General features: G+C 33.7%; 1 protein-coding gene across 1 annotated transcript in view; it reads left to right on the top strand.

Annotated features, from left to right (window-relative positions):
* The window catches only part of LOC131692132 (5-hydroxytryptamine receptor-like), a 589,846-nt gene that overhangs the window by 401,782 nt on the left and 163,128 nt on the right, over positions 1–24,936 (top strand). The window contains exon 4 of the mRNA XM_058979004.1: positions 18,314–18,778. Coding sequence (XP_058834987.1) covers positions 18,718–18,778 — 61 coding nt within the window. The 5' untranslated portion in view covers positions 18,314–18,717. The remainder of the gene's footprint in view (positions 1–18,313; positions 18,779–24,936) is intronic.

Raw genomic sequence — 24,936 nt, 5'->3', positions numbered from 1 at the left:
TATGATTTGGCAAGGGAATTGTTCCTGTGGCAAAAAGTCAGCATTTTTTGCGAAGTCTTATCCTTCATTTGGAAGTAAATAAAAGAGGATTTAACCCTTCATTTAGTCCCGCGATGGTCAAGTTACGCTATGGCCAGATTTATTCAGTGGCAACTGGACAGTAAGGACTTGCTTCAATGGTAGAGTGATAATAGAATCCATTTCATTCTAGAATTTGGAATTCACAAAATTGTTCGCAGTTCCGTCCAATAGAGACATATTTAGCTTAGATTTTTAGAAAAAAATTGAATCTGAAAAAAAATGCAAATATACTTGAAATTGTCCCTATTTGAAATGTTTTTCCTATGTTTTATCAGTTTTTGACATAATTTATTCGCTCTATGGAAAATCAATAGATTGGTTTAGAACATAAACTTGTCTAATTCACTGATAATTGTCTAGATATTTGCCCCAACATGACTGGTAGTATTTAACTCAATCTTTAAAATCGGTGATTTTAGTTTGTGCGGCGACAAAGAACAATATGTTTAATTCCTACTATGTAAAATTACACCGTAGCGGTTGATGTTAAGTATTGACATACCCATTCGTCTGTTCGTTGGTAAGGGTTTCAGCTTGAAAAAACACTTTGCAGATTGTTTTTAGAAATTCAAGTGAAACGAATTGATCAAAACTTTTGCACATTATAATTTATCATGTCAATAACATTCTGTAATTTTGCTATGCAAAAATATCGACAAGCGACTCAGTGACGAAGCATTTTGTAGAACGTCTCTGGTAAAAAAAAAAACACGATTTGCGGTGTTAACTGCAATTCAAAAACCACTTAACCGATTTATTTCAGACTTTGCGTACACATTCTATGTATAAAATACCTAACCCCTACGTTAAGTTTTCGAGATAATTTTTCAATTTGTGGAGAGGTCACCTGCTTATATACCTAAACTTCCAAAGTTCACATAGAACTGCTAAAGTGTTTATACGAAAATTGAAGAAAATTCTAGAATATTTAATTTGAGTGCTCCAATCGCCAAAACGATTATTTCAAATTAGAGATATAGCACCTCCGACAATTTTTATTTTTGGAAATCCATAACTCTGAAACGCTTTTATAACAAAATTTTGACTAATATTAGCAACAATTCGTAGCTAATTCAAAGTAGAATATGAATAGAAAGATGTTTTCAACAGATGTTATTACAATTAGAGAATACAATATATTTCAACGGATTCAATACCATATAAAAGCATATGGAAAGCAACACTGATTTACTGCCAAATAATGGTTTGAAATTAAATCAATATTTTCCACTCCACCAAATCCAATCCCATTAGTATTCCCCAACAATAACTACACCCTCCCGCAGTAACCACCACGCTCAATTTTGCGTCTCCCTAAAACGAGTGTTTTACCTATACAGTGACGATTTTATAGACTCTACCCCGAATGACTTTTTGTGAACCAATTTTACGCAGCGGTGCCATCGCATGCCATGAAAATTTATAGGAAAACTTTTCGAATTTCCAATTCCCAGATTCACAATGCCGCAACCGTCACCACGGTGGTGTGGAAGCCTTGCATACTAGCTCAGCTGTTGTCACGCAACAACCGATCGCAGCAGCAGCAGTGGCTCAATGCGGGGGCGCCGCCGATTGTGTGTGTAAGCATTGGCGGCGGTTGCTTTGATCACAGGTGTAACCTTTAACCTTATGCCGAATTTCCAGCCGGATCTGTTTTGGTTTAATCAAATTTGGGAATTCGAGGAAACTGGCGAAGCACCTTAATGCCACGTGCTCTGGTGATGCATAACCAGTTGTCAAAGGGATTCCCACCGCCATCCACCGGGTGATTCCGAAAGGATTGCTGGGGAAGGGAGAAATTGTAAATTTCCATCGTGAGTGTGATTTGATTTTGCGGCCTATAATACTAAACGTTTCGGGGACATCACGAACAAATTTCGACTCTAAAGTATCACACAAATTAGTTATTAAATTTATTTCATAGTGTTACGTGAAAAAATTTAAATCAAAATGTTATGACTTTGTTTGTCTCTGACTTCATTACGAGTCGTCTGGTAAAGGAATTATCAATAGAAACACGTGCGTAACCTAGCCTGATAAAACCGTTGACAGGCGAAAAAATACTGATTTTTTCTATTCATGTTTTTCATCGGAATATGACTTTCGGCTTTCAAAAAATTCGGCGAAATTCATCTCGATACAAAGGGTATAGATTGGCACAGTGTATCATGTGAAAGAGACTAACATTGATGGCATACTATGAGCATTCACTTGATCCATTCGGTAGTAAGTGTGTGCATTAGATAACGTCTTTTCATTGTACCCAATATGACATAATTCCGACTAAAATTCCACGAACCAAACAGCTTTGGGATTAATCTGAACCACGATGCCTGTGCTGATTATGGAGTGGCGAAATCATTATATTGTTCGAAGTTGTATCTGTTTTCGAACCATACCCAGTTTATTCGAAGATGGGGGTGGTGAAAAAGTCGAACAAATAATTGACGTAGAGGGTGAGACATCACAACTCGACTCGGTTACAGTTTCACATTTCTTACAAAAGAAATGTACAAGATTCCCTCAAACTATGAAAATGCTTTCCGAGGCTCAGAGGGCCGAGTCTCATATACCAATCGACTTAGCTCGACAAATTGGGACAATGTCTGAATGTACACTAATGTCATGTAATTATTTCATGATTTATGATTTATGAAAAATAACGGATCAAAGCCAAAAAATATCCACAAGTAAGATTCGGGAAAAAAGTCACTGTCCCCGTTTTATCAGCTTAAAAATCACTAAGGGGTTAATAAGAACGGGTCTTCATTGTATTATTAATTTTCATGGATTTTTTTTAAAAATTTTGATAGTTTTATTTATTTATATCATTTGATTAATTTAACTTATTAGGTAATTCATTCATTTAGTTCATTCATTTGTTCAATTTTTTATTAATTTATTCTATTACAAATTTCATTAATTTTGATTATGTTATTTTATTCAATTCATCCACTGAAATCAATTAAATTATGTTATTCATTTTCCTTTTTTATTCATTTTATACACCATTTCATTAAATTTATTAATTTTACTAATCTAATAATTTATTCAATTTTTTTTACTCTTATCCATATAATTCATTTTGTTGTTTTTATTCATTGTGTTCATATCATTACGCTTATTACTGTTATTCGTTTTATTAATTTAATTAATTTTACCAATCTTAATCATTTTATTAAAACCACTGATTTTGAAATTTTTATAGTTAATTTTATTCATCTTATTCATTTTAATAATTATATTCATTAAATTTTTACATTTCTTACAAAAGGTATGCACAGGATTCCCTTAACGGGGGGGGGGGGGCGGTAGTAAGGGTTTCAGCGTGAAAAAACACGTTCTTTGCGTTTTTTTTTAACTTTGCGTGAAGCGAACTGATCAAAACTTTTGCACATTATAGTGTATTGTTTCAATAACATGCTGTAATTTTTCCATGTAAAATTATCTACAAACGACTCCGTGACAAAGCTTTTTGTGGAACGACTCTGGAAAAACATGATTTGCGGCGTTATCTGCCATTCAAAAACTACTTAACTGATTTCTTTCAAACTTTGCATACACATTCTATGTAAAAAAATAACTAACCCCTACGTTAATTTTATGGAAAAAAATTCAATTAAGGGGGTTTTACTCATTTTAAATAAAAATTTCTATTTTTCATGAAAAATTCTGTTTTTTTAATCAAAAAATTATCTCAAAAACTCGTTAGGGGTTAGGTACTTTTTATATAGAATGTGTATGTAAAGTATGAAATAATTCGGTTAAGTAATTTTTAAATGGCAGGTAACACAGCAAATCATGTTTTTTTCGAGAGGTGTTCTACAAAAAGCTTCGTTACCGAGTCGCTTGTCAATATTTTTGCATGGAAAAATTACAACATGTTATTGAAATGATACACTATAATGTAAAAAAGTTTTGATCAATTCGTTTCAGGCAAAGTTCTAAAAATATTCGTAAAGAAAGTGTTTTTTTTCGCGCCGGAACCCTTAACACCCCCCCTCCCCCTCTTAAAGTATAAAAACTCTTTCCATAGCCCGTTTCATTTTCTTATTGAACTTGTTTTATTCAATTCATACATTTAATTCATCTAATTAATGTTATTCATTTTATTATTTGTTTCATTTGATTGTCCAAAGAATTTATTTCATTAGTTTTACCAATTTTTTCCTCACATTCATATCGTTTTTTGTTGTTTGCTTTATTTTATTAAATTCATCCACTCACTTCATTTATTTCCTTTATTTATTAAATTAAATCATTTCGACCATTTCAATAGTTCTCATTATATTATGAATTGCACTAATTCTAATAATTTTAATTATTAAACTAATTTTACTAACTTCACGATTTTCATAAATTTTATTAGCTTGATTCATTCGATTCCTATTATTGATTTCATTCATTTTTTTAGCTTTATAAATTTTAATAATATCGTTTATTCTTTTTAATTATATTCAATTCATTCATTTAATTTACTTAATTTAATCATTCATTTTATTACTTTTATTAGTTTATTAACTTTTTACATTTTATTGAATTCAATAATTTCAATAACTATTATTTTAATCATTTAATTCTTTTTTTCATTATCTTCATATTATTCATTTTTTTCAGTTTCTAAATATTATTTAGTTTCTACATTTTACTAATATTTTTTTTTCTGTTCGGTCATGTCTTTTAGGAATTTCATCCAATTTGCAAATTTAATTTCATTGGATTATTTTTATGTATATAATTAAAAAAAATTCATTTTATTGATTTTATTGGTTTTATTTCGTTCATTCAGTTGATTCAGTTCATTCAGTTCATCCAGCTCATCCAGCTCATCCAGCTCATCCAGCTCATCCAGCTCATCCAGCTCATCCAGTTCATCCAGTTCATCCAGTTCATTCAGTTTATTCAGTTCATTCAGTTCATTCAGTTCATTCAGTTCATTCAGTTCATTCAGTTCATTCAGTTCATTCAGTTCATTCAGTTCATTCAGTTCATTCAGTTCATTCAGTTCATTCAGTTCATTCAGTTCATTCAGTTCATTCAGTTCATTCAGTTCATTCAGTTCATTCAGTTCATTCAGTTCATTCAGTTCATTCAGTTCATTCAGTTCATTCAGTTCATTCAGTTCATTCAGTTCATTCAGTTCATTCAGTTCATTCAGTTCATTCAGTTCATTCAGTTCATTCAGTTCATTCAGTTCATTCAGTTCATTCAGTTCATTCAGTTCATTCAGTTCATTCAGTTCATTCAGTTCATTCAGTTCATTCAGTTCATTCAGTTCATTCAGTTCATTCAGTTCATTCAGTTTATTCAGTTTATTCAGTTTATTCAGTTCATTCAGTTCATTCAGTTCATTCAGTTCATTCAGTTCATTCAATTCATTGAGTTCATTCAGTTTATTCAGTTCATTCAGTTCATTCAGTTCATTCGGTTCATTCAGTTCATTCAGTTCGTTCAGTTCATTCAGTCATTCAGTTCAGTTTTCTTAATTTTTATTTTCTTAATTTTCCTAATTTTCGTAATTTTCTTAATTTTCCTAATTTTCTTAATTTTCTTAATTTTTTTAATTTTCTTAATTTTTTTAATTTTTTTAATTTTCTTAATTTTCTTAATTTTCTTAATTTTCTTAATTTTCTTAATTTTCTTAATTTTCCTAATTTTCTTAATTTTCTTGATTTTCTTAATTTTCTTAATTTTCTTAATTTTCTTAATTTTCTTAATTTTCTTAATTTTCTTGATTTTCTTGATTTTCTTAATTTTCTTAATTTTCTTAATTTTCTTAATTTTCTTAATTTTCTTAATTTTCTTAATTTTCTTAATTTTCTTAATTTTCTTAATTTTCTTAATTTTCTTAATTTTCTTAATTTTCTTAATTTTCTTAATTTTCTTAATTTTCTTAATTTTCTTAATTTTCTTAATTTTCTTAATTTTCTTAATTTTCTTAATTTTCTTAATTTTCTTAATTTTCTTAATTTTCTTAATTTTCTTAATTTTCTTAATTTTCTTAATTTTCTTAATTTTCTTAATTTTCTTAATTTTCTTAATTTTCTTAATTTTCTTAATTTTCTTAATTTTCTTAATTTACTTAATTTTCTTAATTTTCCTAATTTTCCTAATTTTCTTAATTTTCTTAATTTTCTTAATTTTCTTAATTTTCTTAATTTTCTTAATTTTCTTAATTTTCTTAATTTTCTTAATTTTCTTAATTTTCTTAATTTTCTTAATTTTCTTAATTTTCTTAATTTTCTTAATTTTCTTAATTTTCTTAATTTCCTTAATTTTCTTAATTTTCTTAATTTTCTTAATTTTCTTAATTTTCTTAATTTTCTTAATTTTCTTAATTTTCTTAATTTTCTTAATTTTCTTAATTTTCTTAATTTTCTTAATTTTCTTAATTTTCTTAATTTTCTTAATTTTCTTAATTTTCTTTATTTTCTTAATTTTCTTAATTTTCTTTATTTTCTTAATTTTCTTAATTTTCTTAATTTTCTTAATTTTCTTAATTTTCTTAATTTTCTTAATTTTCTTAATTTTCTTAATTTTCTTAATTTTCTTAATTTTCTTAATTTTCTTAATTTTCTTAATTTTCTTAATTTTCTTAATTTTCTTAATTTTCTTAATTTTCTTAATTTTCTTAATTTTCTTAATTTTCTTAATTTTCTTAATTTTCTTAATTTTCTTAATTTTCTTAATTTTCTTAATTTTCTTAATTTTCTTAATTTTCTTAATTTTCTTAATTTTCTTAATTTTCTTAATTTTCTTAATTTTCTTAATTTTCTTAATTTTCTTAATTTTCTTAATTTTCTTAATTTTCTTAATTTTCTTAATTTTCTTAATTTTCTTAATTTTCTTAATTTTCTTAATTTTCTTAATTTTCTTAATTTTCTTAATTTTCTTAATTTTCTTAATTTTCTTAATTTTCTTAATTTTCTTAATTTTCTTAATTTTCTTAATTTTCTTAATTTTCTTAATTTTCTTAATTTTCTTAATTTTCTTAATTTTCTTAATTTTCTTAATTTTCTTAATTTTCTTAATTTTCTTAATTTTCTTAATTTTCTTAATTTTCTTAATTTTCTTAATTTTCTTAATTTTCTTAATTTTCTTAATTTTCTTGATTTTCTTAATTTTCTTAATTTTCTTAATTTTCTTAATTTTCTTAATTTTCTTAATTTTCTTAATTTTCTTAATTTTCTTAATTTTCTTAATTTTCTTAATTTTCTTAATTTTCTTAATTTTCTTAATTTTCTTAATTTTCTTAATTTTCTTAATTTTCTTAATTTTCTTAATTTTCTTAATTTTCTTAATTTTCTTAATTTTCTTAATTTTCTTAATTTTCTTAATTTTCTTAATTTTCTTAATTTTCTTATTTTTTTAAATTTTCTTAATTTTCTTAATTTTCTTAATTTTCTTAATTTTCTTAATTTTCTTAATTTTCTTAATTTTCTTAATTTTCTTAATTTTCTTATTTTTTTAAATTTTCTTAATTATCTTTATTTTCCTAATATTCTTAATTTTCTTAATTTTCCTTATTTTCTTCATTTTTTCATTTTTTTAATTTTCTTGATTTTTCTCATTTTCTTCATTTTTTCATTTTCTTCACTTTCTTCATTTTCGTCATTTTCTTCATTTTCTCCATTTTCTCCATTTTCTTCATTTTCTTCATTCTTTTCATTTTCTTCATTTTCTTCAATTATTTTCTTTATTCATTTTATTAATTTTATTCATTTTATTCATTGTATTCATTTTATTCATTTTATTCATTTTATTCATTTTATTCATTGTATTCATTTTATTCAATTTTTTCATTTTATTAATTTTATTAATTTTATTAATAATATTTAATTTATTAATTTTATTAATTTATTTTAATTTTATTATTTTATTGGCTTAATTATTTTTTTTGTTTTATTAATCTTATGCATTTTTTAATTTTATTCATTTTATAAATTTTGTTTATTTTATTCATTTTATTCGTGCCAGTGTTGGCCATGCATTGGTTGAAACGACCGCAATGATGAATACGAATTGAACTTCGTTCAAGCAATGGTTATTTCGCTATGATTAAATTTATAAGAATGAGTGAAATAGTGTTTATAGAATTTTCTTAAGATTATGTTCATATAGGGGAACATGGGGAGACTTGACCAGGTTTTCAGCTAAAACTGCATAAATCTCTAAAAAGCCTTCAATCCCTCAAAAGTCATTGAGATATAATTTGCAAAGTTATTTTGCGTCTTCAAGATTTTTTGCAGAATTTTTATTTTAATTTTTGAAAAGATTCAAAAGTGTTTCTGTGATCGTTTTTACATTTCTTATAAAAGAAATGTATAGAATTCGCTCAAACTTTCAAGATTTTTTCCGAGGCCCGGAGGGCCGAGTCTTATATACCAATCGACTCAGCTCGACGATTTGGGACAATGTCTGTGTGTGTGTGTGTGTGTGTGTGTCTGTGTGTGTGTGTATGTAACGGACAAATTCTCATTCGTGTTTCTCAGCAATGGCTGAACCGATCTTATCCAAACCAATTTTAAATGAAAGAACTAAAAAACAGTATGAACGCTATTAATTTGTTTTTGATTCTGATGTTTAGTTTCCAAGATATGAATGTTTGAATGCGTAAAAATGGCGTTTTTTGCAGTTTTTTTGAATTATCTGCCGAAACTGACATGACAGAATAACAATTTATATGTTTTTAGACAGCTTCAACGAATACCTTTCCAACAAGCTATAGATTGTTGAAATCGGACTATTATCAAAAGAGATATTAAACATTAAATACGGACGAAAGATTTTTATCATTTCCCATTGCCAGAAATATGACCAAAAACATGTAATCTATTATTAACGCCAAAACGGTTTATTTTAAGTCAATAGTATCTTCGGAGAATTTAATGGAGGTAATATGCCCTTTCTTTTGGTGGATTGTGCTGTTGCTGATTAATCCCCCTATGAGTGAGATATTTTCACAAATTTTCTTGGAAGTGATTATATCTAAATGATGCCTTCAGCAAATTTGTAGCTCTTACTTTTGCGAATAACTTTACTGAAGACTTCAAATATCTATTTTGAATACTTTAAAAGTTATGGCTTGTTGTTTGTTGCTTACTCTTTGTTGGCTATTTATTGTTCAATATAGTAATAATCCATTGAAATAAGTTAAACATTATTTCGATAAAACGAATTTTGTATTTCATTTTTCTATCTACAACCGCTAGAAATAATCACCGAACACTTCCAAGTTGTCTGGAAGGAACTTGACAACTTATCAGTGTAAAAATGTTCATTTGTGCGAACCTTCTGACTGCAATTTTTCTAACTTATAACCATTGGATCGATCTGAAACATATCGAAAAAAGAAAACCGAAATAAATAACCCCAAGCAACGGCATAGCCAAGAGAAGGTTTTGGAGTTTAACACCATACAACCCCCCCCCCCCCACCACACCCAAAAAAAAAATGGATTGAAGTTGAAAATTTATTGATGCAGACTGATTTAATTCAATAATACAATAACAATTATCTGATCCGTAGATTGATAACCTGTTGTTGTAAACATCATGAGGACTTTTGATAAATTGTCGGAATGGGGTCCTGATATGTAACTGATCTATTGGTCTTGATTTCACAGTTGTCTAATAGCATCAATATCAAATTCCTGCCTGAAAACATTCGAATAGAAAATTCCAGAGTTCTGTAATCAATAATAATCCTCAGATTTCTTTTCAAATTGAGCTCGCTTTTGTAGAGATGTACTGTAATAAGGGTCTTTATTTAATAGAAAGCGAAGTTAAAATTTATTTAGTGTCTATGAAACATAGAACTGCTCACCAAAACATTGCATAACTTTCAACATTTGCTAAAAATGTTCTTGCCTTTCTCATTCACTCTAAAATTCGTCAATCTAATCCCGACCCGGAGGGCCGAGTGTCATATGCCAATCGACTCAGAAAATGTCTGTGTGTATGTATATGTCTGTATGCGTGTATGTGTATATGTGGAAAAAAACTTGACCTCTGTTTCTCAGAGATGGCTAGACCGATTTACACAAAGTTAGTCTCAAATGAAAGGTACAACCCTCCCATCGGCTGCTATTGAAATTTCTATTGATTGGACTTCCGGTTCCGGAGTTACGAGTTGAAGAGTGCAATCACAAAGCAAATTCCCATATAAACTGAAATGAAAATTTTTCAAAATCAAATTTGTATTTTGGATGCCAAATGACTTTAAAATGCATGAAACACTAAAATGCATGACAAAAATTGACTTTTTTGGACTTTGGTACATTTTTGCCTTTCTCATATAGAAAGGTTATGCAATCACTCTAAAAATCGTCAATGATACCGGCCCGGAGAGAATATGCAGTGAGGGGTTGCTACTTTAAAATTAAAACTAGTTTAAAATTTGTTAACAAGTTGAAAATTTTCGGCAGGACCCGGATCTCCCGGATCTTTCTGCATAATCCGCCGCTGGTTTCAAGCGATGTTTCATTATCACATAGTATCTCAAGATCGTGGCTGTCGATCCGTTGTATGTATGTGCAAATCGTACTGAACATGTAATATTTATTTGCACCATTGTATTGAACATAACCAGCCATGGAATCGTAGTCTGGACAAATTAGACAAGCACAATTGCACCACTAGGTGGATTAAAACAGGTTTTTATTTTGGGAATGCGTCGAGTTGAGACGAAAACGTAATATGATTAATAACGAGGATAACACTTTCCGAATGCAGAGAGAAATTTATGAAAAATGACGATTTCCATTCGACTCTAGCAGGTCCTGATCGATTTTGATGGGCATTTGATTTTTGGTGTATGACCAATTATATGTATAGGTCAAATGTTCAAAAACAGTAATTTAAGGTCAAGATAGCATCATTTTGAAACCGCCAATTTCGGAGGTTTAGTATCTTCAATGGGTTTTACAAACGTTAAACAGCGCATCATTTGATAAAATAATTTTGACGATATATCGTCCAAGAAGTATTTATGGTGAATTTTCTCGGGTTAATATTCATGACAAGTCTCAACAAATTCGCTAAAGACACGAACTCTGTTACTATTTTCTGAAAAATTAATTCTGCATAATTTTATAACTTCAAAAATTACGGTTTCGGAATTATGCCGTTTGGACAGTAAGATCGATTTTCACCAAACCCCCACCAAACCGAATTTCTGGCTACACCGCTGACTTCCAGTAAGTAAAAACGCTTTTAATCCACCTAACAGTGTGATGAGACATTTCTTATAACTCTTATCACTCTCTTCGGATATCATATCGTTTGAGAACATTTAGAACTTGATGCTTCGCGATGTTTTTGATAACACATACTACATGGGATAGTGGCAGGACTCAGTGAATCGTTCAAATCAGCATAGGACAACATCAGTGCTAGAAATCTCAAACCAAATCAATAGGAAAGCGAAAAAATGGCCCATAAAATAGACATACCAACGAATTATTGTTAATGCTCTGTTAATAAAATATCTAAATTGTGGTGGGAAAACTGAATTTTCCTAAAAAGGTTATTTATTAATCATTCGCATGTATGAAAAAAGCCTTATGTTTACATTTGTGAGTATCGCTCTTTTCACAAAAAAGCGTTGAAATGAAATCGCAGCTCCTGATATCACGCTATCTCTGAAGTGCATGCGTGCATAGTTCCAAATTTTACTTCGACATCGACTTTTTCTAAAGGTGACTTCCCAGTAGTATCCTTGATTTGAATTATTATCGCTAATCCTAATGCCAAAGAACAAATAAAAACCTCTCGAAAACGAACCGTTTGGGGAAATCATCATCATTACTGAAATTTTCATTTTCACGAAACTTTTCGATAACCTTCCGTCACTTGCGTTAATGCACTGGGTGCACAGTGCTCCGAAAATCTAGCGAAATCGTCTTAGGGCACCAGCGGGTCTAATTCAGAGCTATCTGCGCGGCGAGTTAAATCTGTAAAGAACACTAAAAATTAATTTCTATTCCATAATTTTCAGTTCAGCAATTCGAGAGATCGTGCTCACCGCAAGCCATGAAAAATAGACTACGTTGTTAAGCGATGGTCACTATTTATTAAAAAATCACGGTTAAATAAAAAATTAAACTATTAAAATATTTCAAATAGTTTATAATTTTCACAAATATTAGGAAAAATTGTTTAATAAGCTTTCGTAATATTGTGTAGGAAAAAAGCTGAAAACTTCAGTATTTTCTCTATCTGCAACATATAAACCCTTAAGTATACCAATTAATTGGTATACGAATTGGAATAGGTTCGCCAAATTTTGGAAGAAGTCTATAAAATAACCCCTTGACAGCTACCTAAAAATTGTTGTAGTTCGATGCAATAAAAAAATCATATTTGGCGATTCATATTTGGCTGATAAAATTGGGGTGTCAATGTATTATAATAGATATTCAGCATTCGAAGAAGTTTCTTTCGAGTGTAGAACGACTTTGTTTCTACTTACTTGAAGTCAGCGGCGCAGCCAGAAATTCGGTTTGGTGAAAATCGATCTTACTGTCCAAACGGCATAATTCCGAAACCATAAATTTTAAAGTTTTAAAATTATGCAGAATTATTTTCCAGAAAATAGTAACAAGGTTCGTGTCTTTAGCGAATTTGTTGAGACTTTATTGTAGTCATGAATATTAACCTGAGAAAATTCACCATAAATACTTCTTGGACGATATACCGTCAAAATTATTTTATCAAATGATGCGCTGTTTAACGTTTATAAAACTCATTGAAGATACTAAACCTCCGAAATTGGCGGTTTCAAAATGATGCTATCTTGACCTTAAATTACTGTTTTTAAACATTTGACCTATACATATAATTGGTCATACAACAAAAATCAAATGCTCATCAAAATTGATCAGAACCTGCTAGAATCGAATGGAAATCGTCATTTTTCATAAATTTCTCTCTACATTCGGAAAGTGTTATCCTCGTTATTAATCATATTACGTTTTCGTCTCAACTCGAAGCATTCCCAAAATATAAACCTGTTTTAATCCACCTAGTAGTGCAATTGTGCTTTTCTCATTTGTCCAGACTACGATTCCATGGCTGGTTATGTTCAATACAATGGTGGAAATGAATATTACATGTTCAGTACGATTTGCACATACATACAATCGATCGACAGCCACGATCTTGAGATACTATGTGATACTGAAACATCGCTTGAAACCAGCGGCGGATCATGGAGAAAGATCCGGAAGGTCCAGGCCCTGCCGAACATTTTCAACTTGTTAAGAAATTTTAAACTAGTTTTAATATTAAAGTAGCAACCCCTCACTGCATACCCCCCCTCGGGCCGGTATAATTGAAGATTTTTAGAGTGATTGCATAACCTATCTATATGAGAAAGGCAAAAATGTACCAAAGTCTAAAAAAGTCAATTTTTGTCAAACATCTCAATGTTTCATGCATGAAATTTTTTCATTTCAGTTTATATGGGAATTTGCTGCGTGATTGCACTCTTCAACTCGTAACCCCGGAACCGGAAGTCCAATCAATAAAAAATTCAATAACAGCCGATGGGAAGGTTGTACCTTTCATTTGACACTAACATTGTGCAAATCGGTCTAGCCATTTATGAGAAACAGAGGTCACATTTTTTCCACATACACACATACACGCACATACATACACACACAGACATTTTCCGATCTCGACGAACTCAGTCGATTGGCATATGACACTCGGCCCTCCAGGTCGGGATTAGATTGACGAATTTTAGAGTGAATGAGAAAGGCAAAAACATTTTTAGCAAATGTTTTTTTTGGTGAGCAGTTCTATGTTTCATTAAATCAATTTTAACTTCGCTTCCTATTAAATAAAGACCCTTATTACAGTACATCTCTACAAAAACGAGCTCAATTTGAAAATAAATCTGAGGATTATGATTGATTACAGAACTCTGGAATTTTCTATTGGAATGTTTTCAGGCAGGAATTTGATATTGATGCAATTGGACAACTGTGAAATCAAAACCAATAGATCAGTTACATATCAGGACCCCATTCCGACAATTTATCAAACGTCCTCATGATGTCTACAACAACAGGTTATCAATCTACGGATCAGATAATTGTTATTGTAATATTGAATTAAATCAGTCAGCATCAATAAATTTTCAACTTCAATCCAATTTTTTTTGTTGGGTGTGGTGGGGGGGGGGTGTTGTATGGTGGTAAACCCCAAAACCTTCTCGTGGCTACGCCGTTTCTTGTAGTTATTTATTTCGCTTTTCATTTTCCGATATTTTTCAGATCGATCCGATGGTTATAAGTTAGAAAAATTGCAGTCAGAAGGTTCGTACAAATGAACATTTTTGCACTGATAAGTTATCAAGTTCCTTCCAGACAACTTGGAAGTGTTCGGTGATTATTTCTAGCGGTTGCAGATAGAAAAATGAAATACAAAATTCGTTTTATTGAAATAATGTTTGGCTTATTTCAATGGATTATTACTATATTGAACAATAAATAGGCGACAAAGCGTAATCCACAAACAACAAGCCATAACTTTTAAAGTATTCAAAATAAATATTTTAAGTCTTCAGTAAAGTTATTCGCAAAAGTAAGAGCTACAATTTTGCTGAAGACATCATTTCGATATAATCACTTCCAAGAAAATTTGTGAAAATATCTCACTCATAGGGGGATTAATCAGCAAAAGCACAAAACCAAAAGAAAGGGAATATTGCCTTCATTAAATTCTCCGAAGATACTATTGACCTAAAATAAGCCGTTTTGGCGTTAATAATTGATTATATGTTTTTGGTCATATTTCTGGCAATGGGAAATGATAAAAATCTTTCGTCCGCATTTAATGTTAAATATCTCTTTTGATAATAGTTCGATTTAAACAATCTATAGCTTGTTCGAAAGGTATTCGTTAAAGCTATCTAAAAACATATAAATTGTTAATCTATATTGTCAATTTCGGCAGATAATTCAAAAAAACTGCAAAAAACGCCATTTTTACGCATTCAAACATTCATATCTTGGAAACTAAACATCAGAATCAAAAACAAATTAATAGCGTTCATACTGTTTTTTAGTTCTTTCATTTAAAATTGGTTTGGATAAGATCGGTTCAGCCATTGCTGAGAAACACGAATGAGAATTTGTCCGTTACATACACACACACACACACACAGACACACACACACACACACAGACATTGTCCCAAATCGTCGAGCTGAGTCGATTGGTATATAAGATTCGGCCCTCCGGGCCTCGGAAAAAATCTTGAAAGTTTGAGCGAATTCTATACATTTCTTTTATAAGAAATGTAAAACAAAGTCGTTCTACACTCGTTCACAAGAAACGTCTTCGAATGCTGAATATCTATTATAATACATTAAAACCCCGATTTTATCAGCCAAATATGAACATATGTTTGATGGGCTCTAGCGGACGAACAAGACAAAATTCCTTTCTTGAGCACGTTTTCCTTATCATGGAGATGGAAATATGTAAAGTAAAAAGTTCATCATAATCAGAAATAGTTATCAGACTACATCAAGGGACGGGAAGAATATTTTAACAGATTCAGTTTATTATAAAGAAAAAAATTGCCCGATTTAGTCAATGTACCCATTTTGTCAGCCTAAAATACACCATGAGACTGATAAAAATGGGTCTTTATTGCATGTATTATTCACTGTGTTTCACATTAATAGGTATATTTCACTTTTGGGGTTTTTTTTTATTGCATCGAACTACAACAATTTTTAGGTAGTTTTCAAGGGGTTCTTCCAAAATTTGGCGAACCTATTCCAATTCGTATACCAATTAATCGGTATACTTAAGGGTTTATATGTTGCAGATAGAGAAAATACTGAAATTTTTTTTCCTACACAATATTACGAAAGCAATTTTTCTTAATAAGTTTGTGAAAATTATAAACTATTTGAAATTTTTTAATAGTTTTATTTTTTATTTAACCGTGATTTTTTAATAAATAGTGACCATCGCTTCACAACGTAGTCTATTTCTCATGGCTTACGGTGAGCACGATCTCTCGAATTGCTGAACTGAAAATTATGGAATAGAAATTAATTTTTAGTATTCTTTACAGATTTAACTCGCCGCGCAGATAGCTCTGAATTAGACCCGCTGGTGCCCTAAGACGATTTCGCTAGATTTTCAGAGCACTGTGCACCCAGTGCATTAACGCAAGTGACGGAAGGTTATCGAAAAGTTTCGCGAAAATGAAAATTTCAGTAATGATGATGATTTTCCCAAACGGTTCGTTTTCGAGAGGTTTTTATTTGTTCTTTGGCATTAGGATTAGCGATAATAATTCAAATCAAGGATACTACTGGGAAGTCACCTTTAGAAAAAGTCGATGTCGAAGTAAAATTTGGAACTATGCACGCATGCACTTCAGAGATAGCGTGATATCAGGAGCTGCGATTTCATTAAATTTTCTTAGTTCTCAGTCGCGTTGGAAATTTGAGTAAAGTATAAACTTCAAATCGATTCAAAAAAAAATCGATTTTTTTGGCTCAGTACAATATATAAATTCAGTTTTCCCACCACAATTTAGATATTTAGATATTTTATGGGCCATTTTTTCGCTTTCCCATTGATTTGGTTTGAGATTTCTAGCACTGATGTTGTCCTATGCTGATTTGAGCGATTCTCTGAGTCCTGCCACTATCCCATGTAATATGTGTTATCAAAAACATCGCGAAGCATCACGTTCTAAATGTTCTCAAACGATATAATATCCGAAGAGAGTGATAAGAGTTATAAGAAATGTCTCATCACACTGTTAGGTGGATTAAAAGCGTTTTTTTTGGTCAAGTCTCCAAAGCGTGAAACTTGACCAAGAGAATTTTGAAATTTCACAACAAAAAATAATGGCATACAACATACTGTAATAATTTTTTTCCCACATTGTCGAGATCCTTAGGTTGCAGTAAAAAATATAAACAGGTTGCATTTGACAAATTTCGATTTTTTAAAAGCATTTATTTTTATGGATTAACTGTACTGCATGCATTACATGTTCACACGTCACGAAATCAGTCCTACTATTGATAATTTTGTTTACTTATACTAAAATATAAAGACCTATGTTTGAGGTGGGATTTTTTTATGGCGTGATTAACATTAATAGTAAATGCCAAAGCATAATAAATATTAGGAAATTTGTATCTTTCTTCAGCTAATTGCCTCTTGGTCAAGTCTCCCTATAAAATCTTGGTCAAGTCTCCCCAACATTGGTTATTGCGTTCAATGTCATGCAAATTCTAGTAATAACTATTCCAATGTTCAAATTTATGTAAAATCATTTCACTGCTTCACAAGGATTAAAATGGTATATCAGTACATTAATAGTAATTAGTAAACGAGTAGATATGTCCATACAAAGTTTGATAAAAAATTACATCATTTATTGCAAATTTATTAATTACGTAAAATTTTCTGTAAGAAGAGGATTTTTTATTCCAAATTTTTAAAATTACCTAAAATGATCGAAACAAGTATAACAATATTTTTGAAAAAAAATTAAGAATCGAATAGCAGACGCCATAGCCAAAAATAGAATTTTGCGCTTGGTCAAGTCTCCCCATGTTCCCCTACTTATATGGAATGTACAGGAAAGTACCAATAGAAATAAACTTTCACAGTTTGGTATGGATTCCAATTAGAATCCCTCGCAAGCAAATATATGTTTTCCATCAAATCAATTTTAATTGGCATTTACTTACTTGAAAATTTATATAAATCAATATTGGCTTAGACCAGTATAGTGTACCTACTTCTATGAACTAGCATACTACCATCAAGACATCGATCCCATCTGTTCGTATTACGTTACATTTCCGCCCGCGCGACCGCAATATATAGTGCCCGTTTGATGTTAATGATTGGAATGATTCGCCAATAAATTAAATCAAACCAACAGGAAACCATTCCTTCCGGACCGGTTCGTTGAATCGAAGAAAGCTTTATCGTCGGAAGCTTCACCAATTTCACTTACCACTAATCAAAATGTATACTGCGGTCTTCTATCTCACTCAATCAACCCTACCCTGGACTATCGGGGCTCCACCAACCACTCACCGGAATCTTGCAGTGCGTTAATCCGCTTTCCGGTATCAATTACCATTAGGATAAATCGACAGACATGAATCCTGTTTTTACACACCTATGCGATGTATCTCTAACCTAACCATTTTTATTTCCTTCTCCTGCCCGCAGGTATCCCGGAGTCGTACGACCATTCACCAGATCATCCCGTAGAACGCCGCCGGAGATTTTTTCCTCCGCCAACTCGAACAACCGGGTGTGAGCTTCGGGCAGCAGAGAAACGCTAACCATGACCATCAGCGCCATCAATCAACAACAGTGCTGGCTGGAAAGTTACCGTTCATTCGCCGTCACCGTCTTCGCAGTCATCTTAGCAGGCAGTGCCGGCTTCTTGGTTGTGGCTGCGGCTATCCCCACCCATCGTTGTTCACCCTTCACCAACACCGCCAGCAGCAGCAGCAGTAGCAGCGGCAGTATCCACATCACCGGCATCAACGTCAATGGAAGCAGCAGCAGAAGCTAACTCACCAACCATATAGCCGGGCAGGGCAGTAAAACTCCTTTAGCATAAAATCATGAATTTCCACAAGGCTCCACCGCCCAGCCACGGGACCAACCCGCTCTCTAAACCCAACGGTAAGTGGTCCGGTTGTAGGTGACTGAAAGAAAAACGGGGAAACGTATTCGCTGGTTATCGTGCAAGTTGGTTGCTTGGTTTGTTGGTTTAACAGGTCCCGTCATCATAAAAACTGTGAGCGAATATAGAGCCGGGGGAGTTCGCGTGCAATAAATGGACCATGGATAAATTAACCTATTCCCAAATAGGAATCGTAGCAGGGGTATTAATGTTTCATTGTTTCCGATTAGGAATTAGTAAAACGGATGTCAAGGTAACATTTCTACACTTTGTCAAGCAGTCAAAAACGCGATCAAGGTCGTCGGAGCGTCACCCGGGGGGTTTCGTATTCGTTTACAATGAACAAATATCTGCCGTGCGACACGCAATAAAGGTACACAATTAAATATGATGGTTTTGCCATGATTTAGTTAAGTACCGGGGTTTCGGTTTCTCTTCCAAAATACACGCTAATCGTCATGTTTTGTGGCTGGATTCGATTACCCGGGCAAAAAGAAATGCTCTAATGGTTTGTCTATTAATTTGTTAAATATTTGAATTAAAGTAAATAGTTGTTTACTTCAACTGTAAACATCTCAACAAATCAAATGATTTCTCTGCTATTCATTTTGTATTCAATTTGTTTATTTGATAAGGCACGTTTGCGTAAGCTTAAAGGTGCCATTTTTTTGCTCTAAATTTTGATTTTATTAGAACTAGGGGGCTACCTATTTCAATATTATTTTGTTTTTATATAATGAAAGATTAAGGGGAGTGTCATTTTACTTGTTTTTGTATAGCAATGAGCTTTGAGATTACCAGCAGAGAGATTATTGGAGAATTAATTATTAACTAAGCGGAACATTTCACAACCATGTTAAAACTAGGACTAACTAGAGGAAGCGATTCAATTTTGTTGAGATTAGGGGGGTGGTTAACTAGCGCCTTTTTATGAGTAGTAGTACTGTTGGACAACTAAAACTAGAAAATACAGAGGGCAAAAAAGTTTCGTGAAGATATGCGGGAGGGGGGTGAATTCCTACATCTGGATTTCAGAGACGGGGTAGACAAGCAGGCAGGGTGGAGCATGATATGAACTTTCAGTTTCCGGCATCAGGAGATCAACGGGAAGGATTACAGACCCGGACGGTCTTCAGGAAGTCCAGACGATTTCGTAGTACGGATGCGGATCGGCAACACACCGCGTTGCTCGTGTGTTTTTTGTGATGTGGATCCCGTGTTTGTTGGCTCAGTCGACAGAGATGTTTCAGCTTGAAGCCGCATCAAATCATCGTTGGCTGAAGAGGGCATTTCTGAGAATGATAAGAAAAATAATAGTGGTATTTAAATCTGTATATTGACGGTTTTTAAGAAGCTGTATACGAGGGACATATATAGGAGATCGCGGCTTCCTCTGACCCAAAGGGAATACAATAGTTAAGATCTAGCAGAACAGTTCTCGGCACAGACAATATGTTCGATATCGTGATAACAGTTGCCACAAGCGCAGATACCGCTATTTGCGAGCCCAATACGTCGGAGATGTACGTCTATCGTGTAGTGATTGGGCATGAGCCGAGACATCACACGAATGAAATCCCGAATCACATCCATTCCTCTGAACCAAGGTTCGTTGATATCTTCGGGATGATAGAATGTAGCCACCATCCTAACTCTCCATTGCTCCAAGATGTCTGCCAACTTTCTAGCGTCCTCTGACAACAGATATTGAAAAATTCATTGAAACTGATTGGTCTTTCGTAGATGTCACCTTATAAAGCGCCCGCCTTAGCTACAGAGTCTACTATGAAATTTACTATGAAAGATGCTTGGGATCACTTGCGGACGTATGTGATTCAAGATTCCACGAATCTTGTCCTTCACGGATGTGTCGAAGAATACAGTTGAATCAGAAGCTTGGGGGAGATTGACACGGTTGAGATAATATGAAGAAGGATTGATATTTTGTGCGATGTAATCGAAGTACAAGGACATAAATCGGGTTTGAGAATTGAGCTCGACAAGCCTTTCGAAATTTGCATTTACTAACGTGTTCAAGATATCACATCGGATGAGCAATCGATATAAGAGGTCCCAAAATCAATTTTTCAGCGGAAGAATGCCCGCCAGCACTTCTAGACTCTCGTATGAGTCGAGTACATGCAACCCAAAGCAATACGCAAACAACAATATTGGATTCGTTCTAGTTTGATGAAATGTATGTTCGCAGCGGAGCGGAAACAGTAACTACCATAATCCATCACCGACAATATCGTTGTTTGGTACAGCCTGATCAGGTCTCCTGGTTGGGCACCCCACCATGTTCCGGTTATTGTACGGAGAAAATTGATCCTTTGTTGGCACTTCTGTTTCAGATACCTAATGTGACATGCCCAGGTTCCTTTAGATTCGAACCAGACCCCGAGATATTTGAAAGTTGAAACCTGAGCAATAGTTTTACCCATTAATTGAAGCTGTAGTTGCACTGGTTCACGCTTCCTTCAAAATACGACTAGCTCAGTTTTCTCCCAAGTATACAATTTGTCCAAGGTATTTTTTAATTGTCCTTGCAGATCGATGGCTTTGGGACCTGTAACAGAGACCAAACCGTCGTCTGCAAGCTGCCTTAGCGTGCAGGAAGTTACAAGACCTTCGTCAATGTCATTCACGTAAAAGTTATAGAGAAGAGGGCTTAGACATGAGCCCTGGGGAAGACCCATGTAGCTAATTCGTGATGTCGATAAATCACCATCCGAAAAATTCATGTGTTTTTCAGACAGCAAGTTTAGTAAAAAGTTGTTTAGAGTCCGTGACTGGTGCAGCTACTCAGAAAGAATTTTGATAGAAACTGAATCAAAAGCCCCCCTAATATCCAGCCATTTGAATTTGTATTGAGAGCAACGCAAGACATTCGTTCATCCCTTTGTCTTTGCGGAAACCAAATTATGTATCTGACAGTAAACCATATGCTTCAACCCAATTGTCGAGGCGAAACAAGACCATTTACTCGAACAACTTTAAAATACACGACAGCATTGCAATCGGTCGACACAAGCTGTGGTCGGAGGCTAGTTTTCCTAGTTTTTGGATGGCGATGGCCTTCACTTGCCTCAAGTCATGAGGGACAATATTAACCTCAAGAAACTAGTTACATATTTGACGCTCTTTTTAGTAGTGTTTCGGTTTCGTATGCGTTAGACCGTGCCCCAAAGATTGCTCATCGATGTTCCTCTTGTTAACCCGCTGACGAACCGGCGCCAGTAGCTACATTGTTTGGCTTTCATCTAACTCTTCATGCGCGTTTCTGCCATCGCGTACTTTCGTAAGGTGGCTGGTAGCCCGTCGTCTAGCTACGTAAGACCAAGGTGCTTAGAGTTCTAAGGTGATTCGTCTTTGGCAGTAACTAGGTGAGGAGTGAGGTAAGCGTGCAACAAGCTGCGGGGAAAAAATATGACAGCGAACAACTTTGTTTGCATACTGAAATCCAAGCAAACATGCATGTAGATGTAGTAAACAATGTTGTTAGCTGTCGTTTCCAGCACCAACATGGCTGATCGGCGATTTCAAGGATCGTATCACCTGAGAATAAAAGCTCCTTGCGTAAGACCTTCTTCACGTATACGTCTGCGCCCTCTTCGTCCCACCATGGGCTGGGAGAACGTCCGCGAGGGTTCGCGTCGGGTACGCTTTTAGTCTGAGCTTGAATCGCAGTTTCGACTATCAAGTCAGCCAAGAACACGTACTCTGCATCTGGAGAAAGCTCTTGTGTGGACTCAATTTTGCCGGATATCCCGAACGCGTAGCTGTTCCAGGCAATATTTCTTGTGCGGTCATACTAAACGTTGATTGTATTCGGTGGTCCTGAACCGTTGGCGATAGTAATTACGATCGGCTGATGGTCGCTTCCAGTCGCTTCCGTTGGGATCAGAAATTACCTTCCACATGTAATCTAACCGCAGCCATGTCGAGCAGAGGGACAAATCTAAGGCGCTTGGACGCGCTGAATGGGAAGGAATCCGTGTAATTTCACCCGTGTTCAAAATATTGAAGTTGTCGCAAAGCTCGTGATGTGAGGTAGATCGATTATCATTATGAAGGCAACCCCATTTCGTATCGTTGGAGTTAAGATCGTCTAAAATTAGCCTCGGAGCGGGGGAGGAGTTCCACACTATTTAAAAGCCAGTAATTTTTGGAGGACCTTGAAGACACCTTCTGACTTTTACAACGAAGCTTAGGAGAGAAAATGTCCCTGCTTTTTCTATTGCTTGCAGAAGATGTTCCTTCCTGGGGGTCATCAGAGTTGCATTCGTTACTAGACGTTAGTACAGATACTCGGAGAGATCGGTGGTGTCCCAGTTACTTGCAATTAGTACAGCTCATGACCCACGGCACGAAAAGGGAAACAGAAAAATGAACCTTGTCAAAGAGGAGGTAGTTGGGTGAAGAAGACCCTGCGAAGATCATCCGATAAGAGTATGAGTTAACGTATGTCCTCTTCCCGTCAGCTTCGTCTGATGCTGAATAGTATCTTTTGTCTGGCTGAAGCATGAGGTCTTTAAAACAGCCAATCCCATGTTTCAGCAGATCCTCGCAATTCAAATTCAAATCGGAGGCGGCCCCGCCGACTTCAACCCGATTAACTGGTACATATATTATGTATTCCTTCGTTAAGGGTCCGTTGCCACCAATATTATTTGCCTAATTCAAGCTATTTAGCACCACCGGAAGCTTATCAGGGCGTATTTTCGATATTTCTGTCACGGCCGAATATCGTTCCGTCAGAGCACGAATAAACTTCAGTAGATTCAAACCATTTTTATCTTTGGCCCGGAAGAAGATCACGTAAAGCCCGGTGGCCGAGCTTGGATATACATTGAGCCGGGGAACCGGTTTTGTTTAAACATCCATCTCACCTTGCTATCGTAGAAACCCCAACAACCAATAACACACACCGACATTGTCCCAATTAGTCGAGCTGAGACGATTAGTATATGAACGTAAAAATCCAATAACGACTTTTGAGCGTAACCTAATATGCTATGTTTCTCTCTAAGGAGAAGATTAGGTGAAAAGATTATTTTCTCCATAAGGAATTGTTTAAAGTCACATCTGCTCGTGAACGGCACAAAATCTATAACATATTTAGTTATGGAATCTGCCTTTTTACTTCCTCTCATTAGAATCAGACACTGACTTAGTGGCCCTACTTATCCGGCGTAGATTCACTAACAACGTTTTTTATAAATCGTGGGGTAGTGGATGACACTGGGGCAGCATTTTCTAATAGAAAAGCAAGTAACTGGACGTGATTCATTCTCATTTCTAGTATTAAATGCAACACCAATTGCAATCCCCTTCCCATGTTTTTTGTCAATGTACAATTGCATGAGATGCGCAATGTACTTCCTGTTGCAATATGAATGATGCAATTAAAATTTTGGTAGTAAACGGTGGCTGATCATGTAGTATTACCTCGATTGTCTTATCGTCCAAATAAATGGAGATCTTGGTTTGGCAGCGTTTTGCTGAATCTAGTGTTTCAAGTTTTTTTTTTATGCATCATGATATTTGTGGTAAGAAAAAAACGTAGCAACCATTGACACGATAGGAGGTGAAAATTTTCCGTAGCCGATTTTATCTGGTAATATTAAGAGTAAATAATAAAGAAGATATAACAGATGTCGGGACATAGGAAAGTCTAACGCCTTGAGTTGGCAAGTTCTGATACCACTTCGGTATCAGTAGATCAAAAAGTTTTTGCAAGAGTATATCAAAATGCACAACCCCAAGAAGTCTACACAGAGCTCTCGTACATGCACCAATTACGACACAATGTCGAAGTTTGCATCTGCCAGCTGGAGGAAGTACTGGAACTCGAAGTAAAAACATATACCGCATATAGCATGTTCGGACATTCTTGATGGCTTTGGACACCAGGACCCATCCGTGATTCAGATACCTGACTGAGCTCGTGACTGAGGGTTATTGCAAATATACCGAATGCTGTTCGAAGAAGAAGCAAGTCCTTCACCTAATTCAACGGAGAAGTCTTCTACGATCCGGAATTTTTGGGATTCAATTTATATACTCGAGGACATTTGGACGATGATCGGGTGAGAGCTTTCCTTTTATTATTGTATTGTAAAAGTTACCCTAATCAATGAATAATTTTCTAATT

Source organism: Topomyia yanbarensis, chromosome 3, assembly GCF_030247195.1.
Source record: "Topomyia yanbarensis strain Yona2022 chromosome 3, ASM3024719v1, whole genome shotgun sequence".
NCBI classification, from domain to species: Eukaryota; Metazoa; Arthropoda; class Insecta; order Diptera; family Culicidae; genus Topomyia; species Topomyia yanbarensis.
This window is presented reverse-complemented; position numbering and strand designations above follow the sequence as displayed.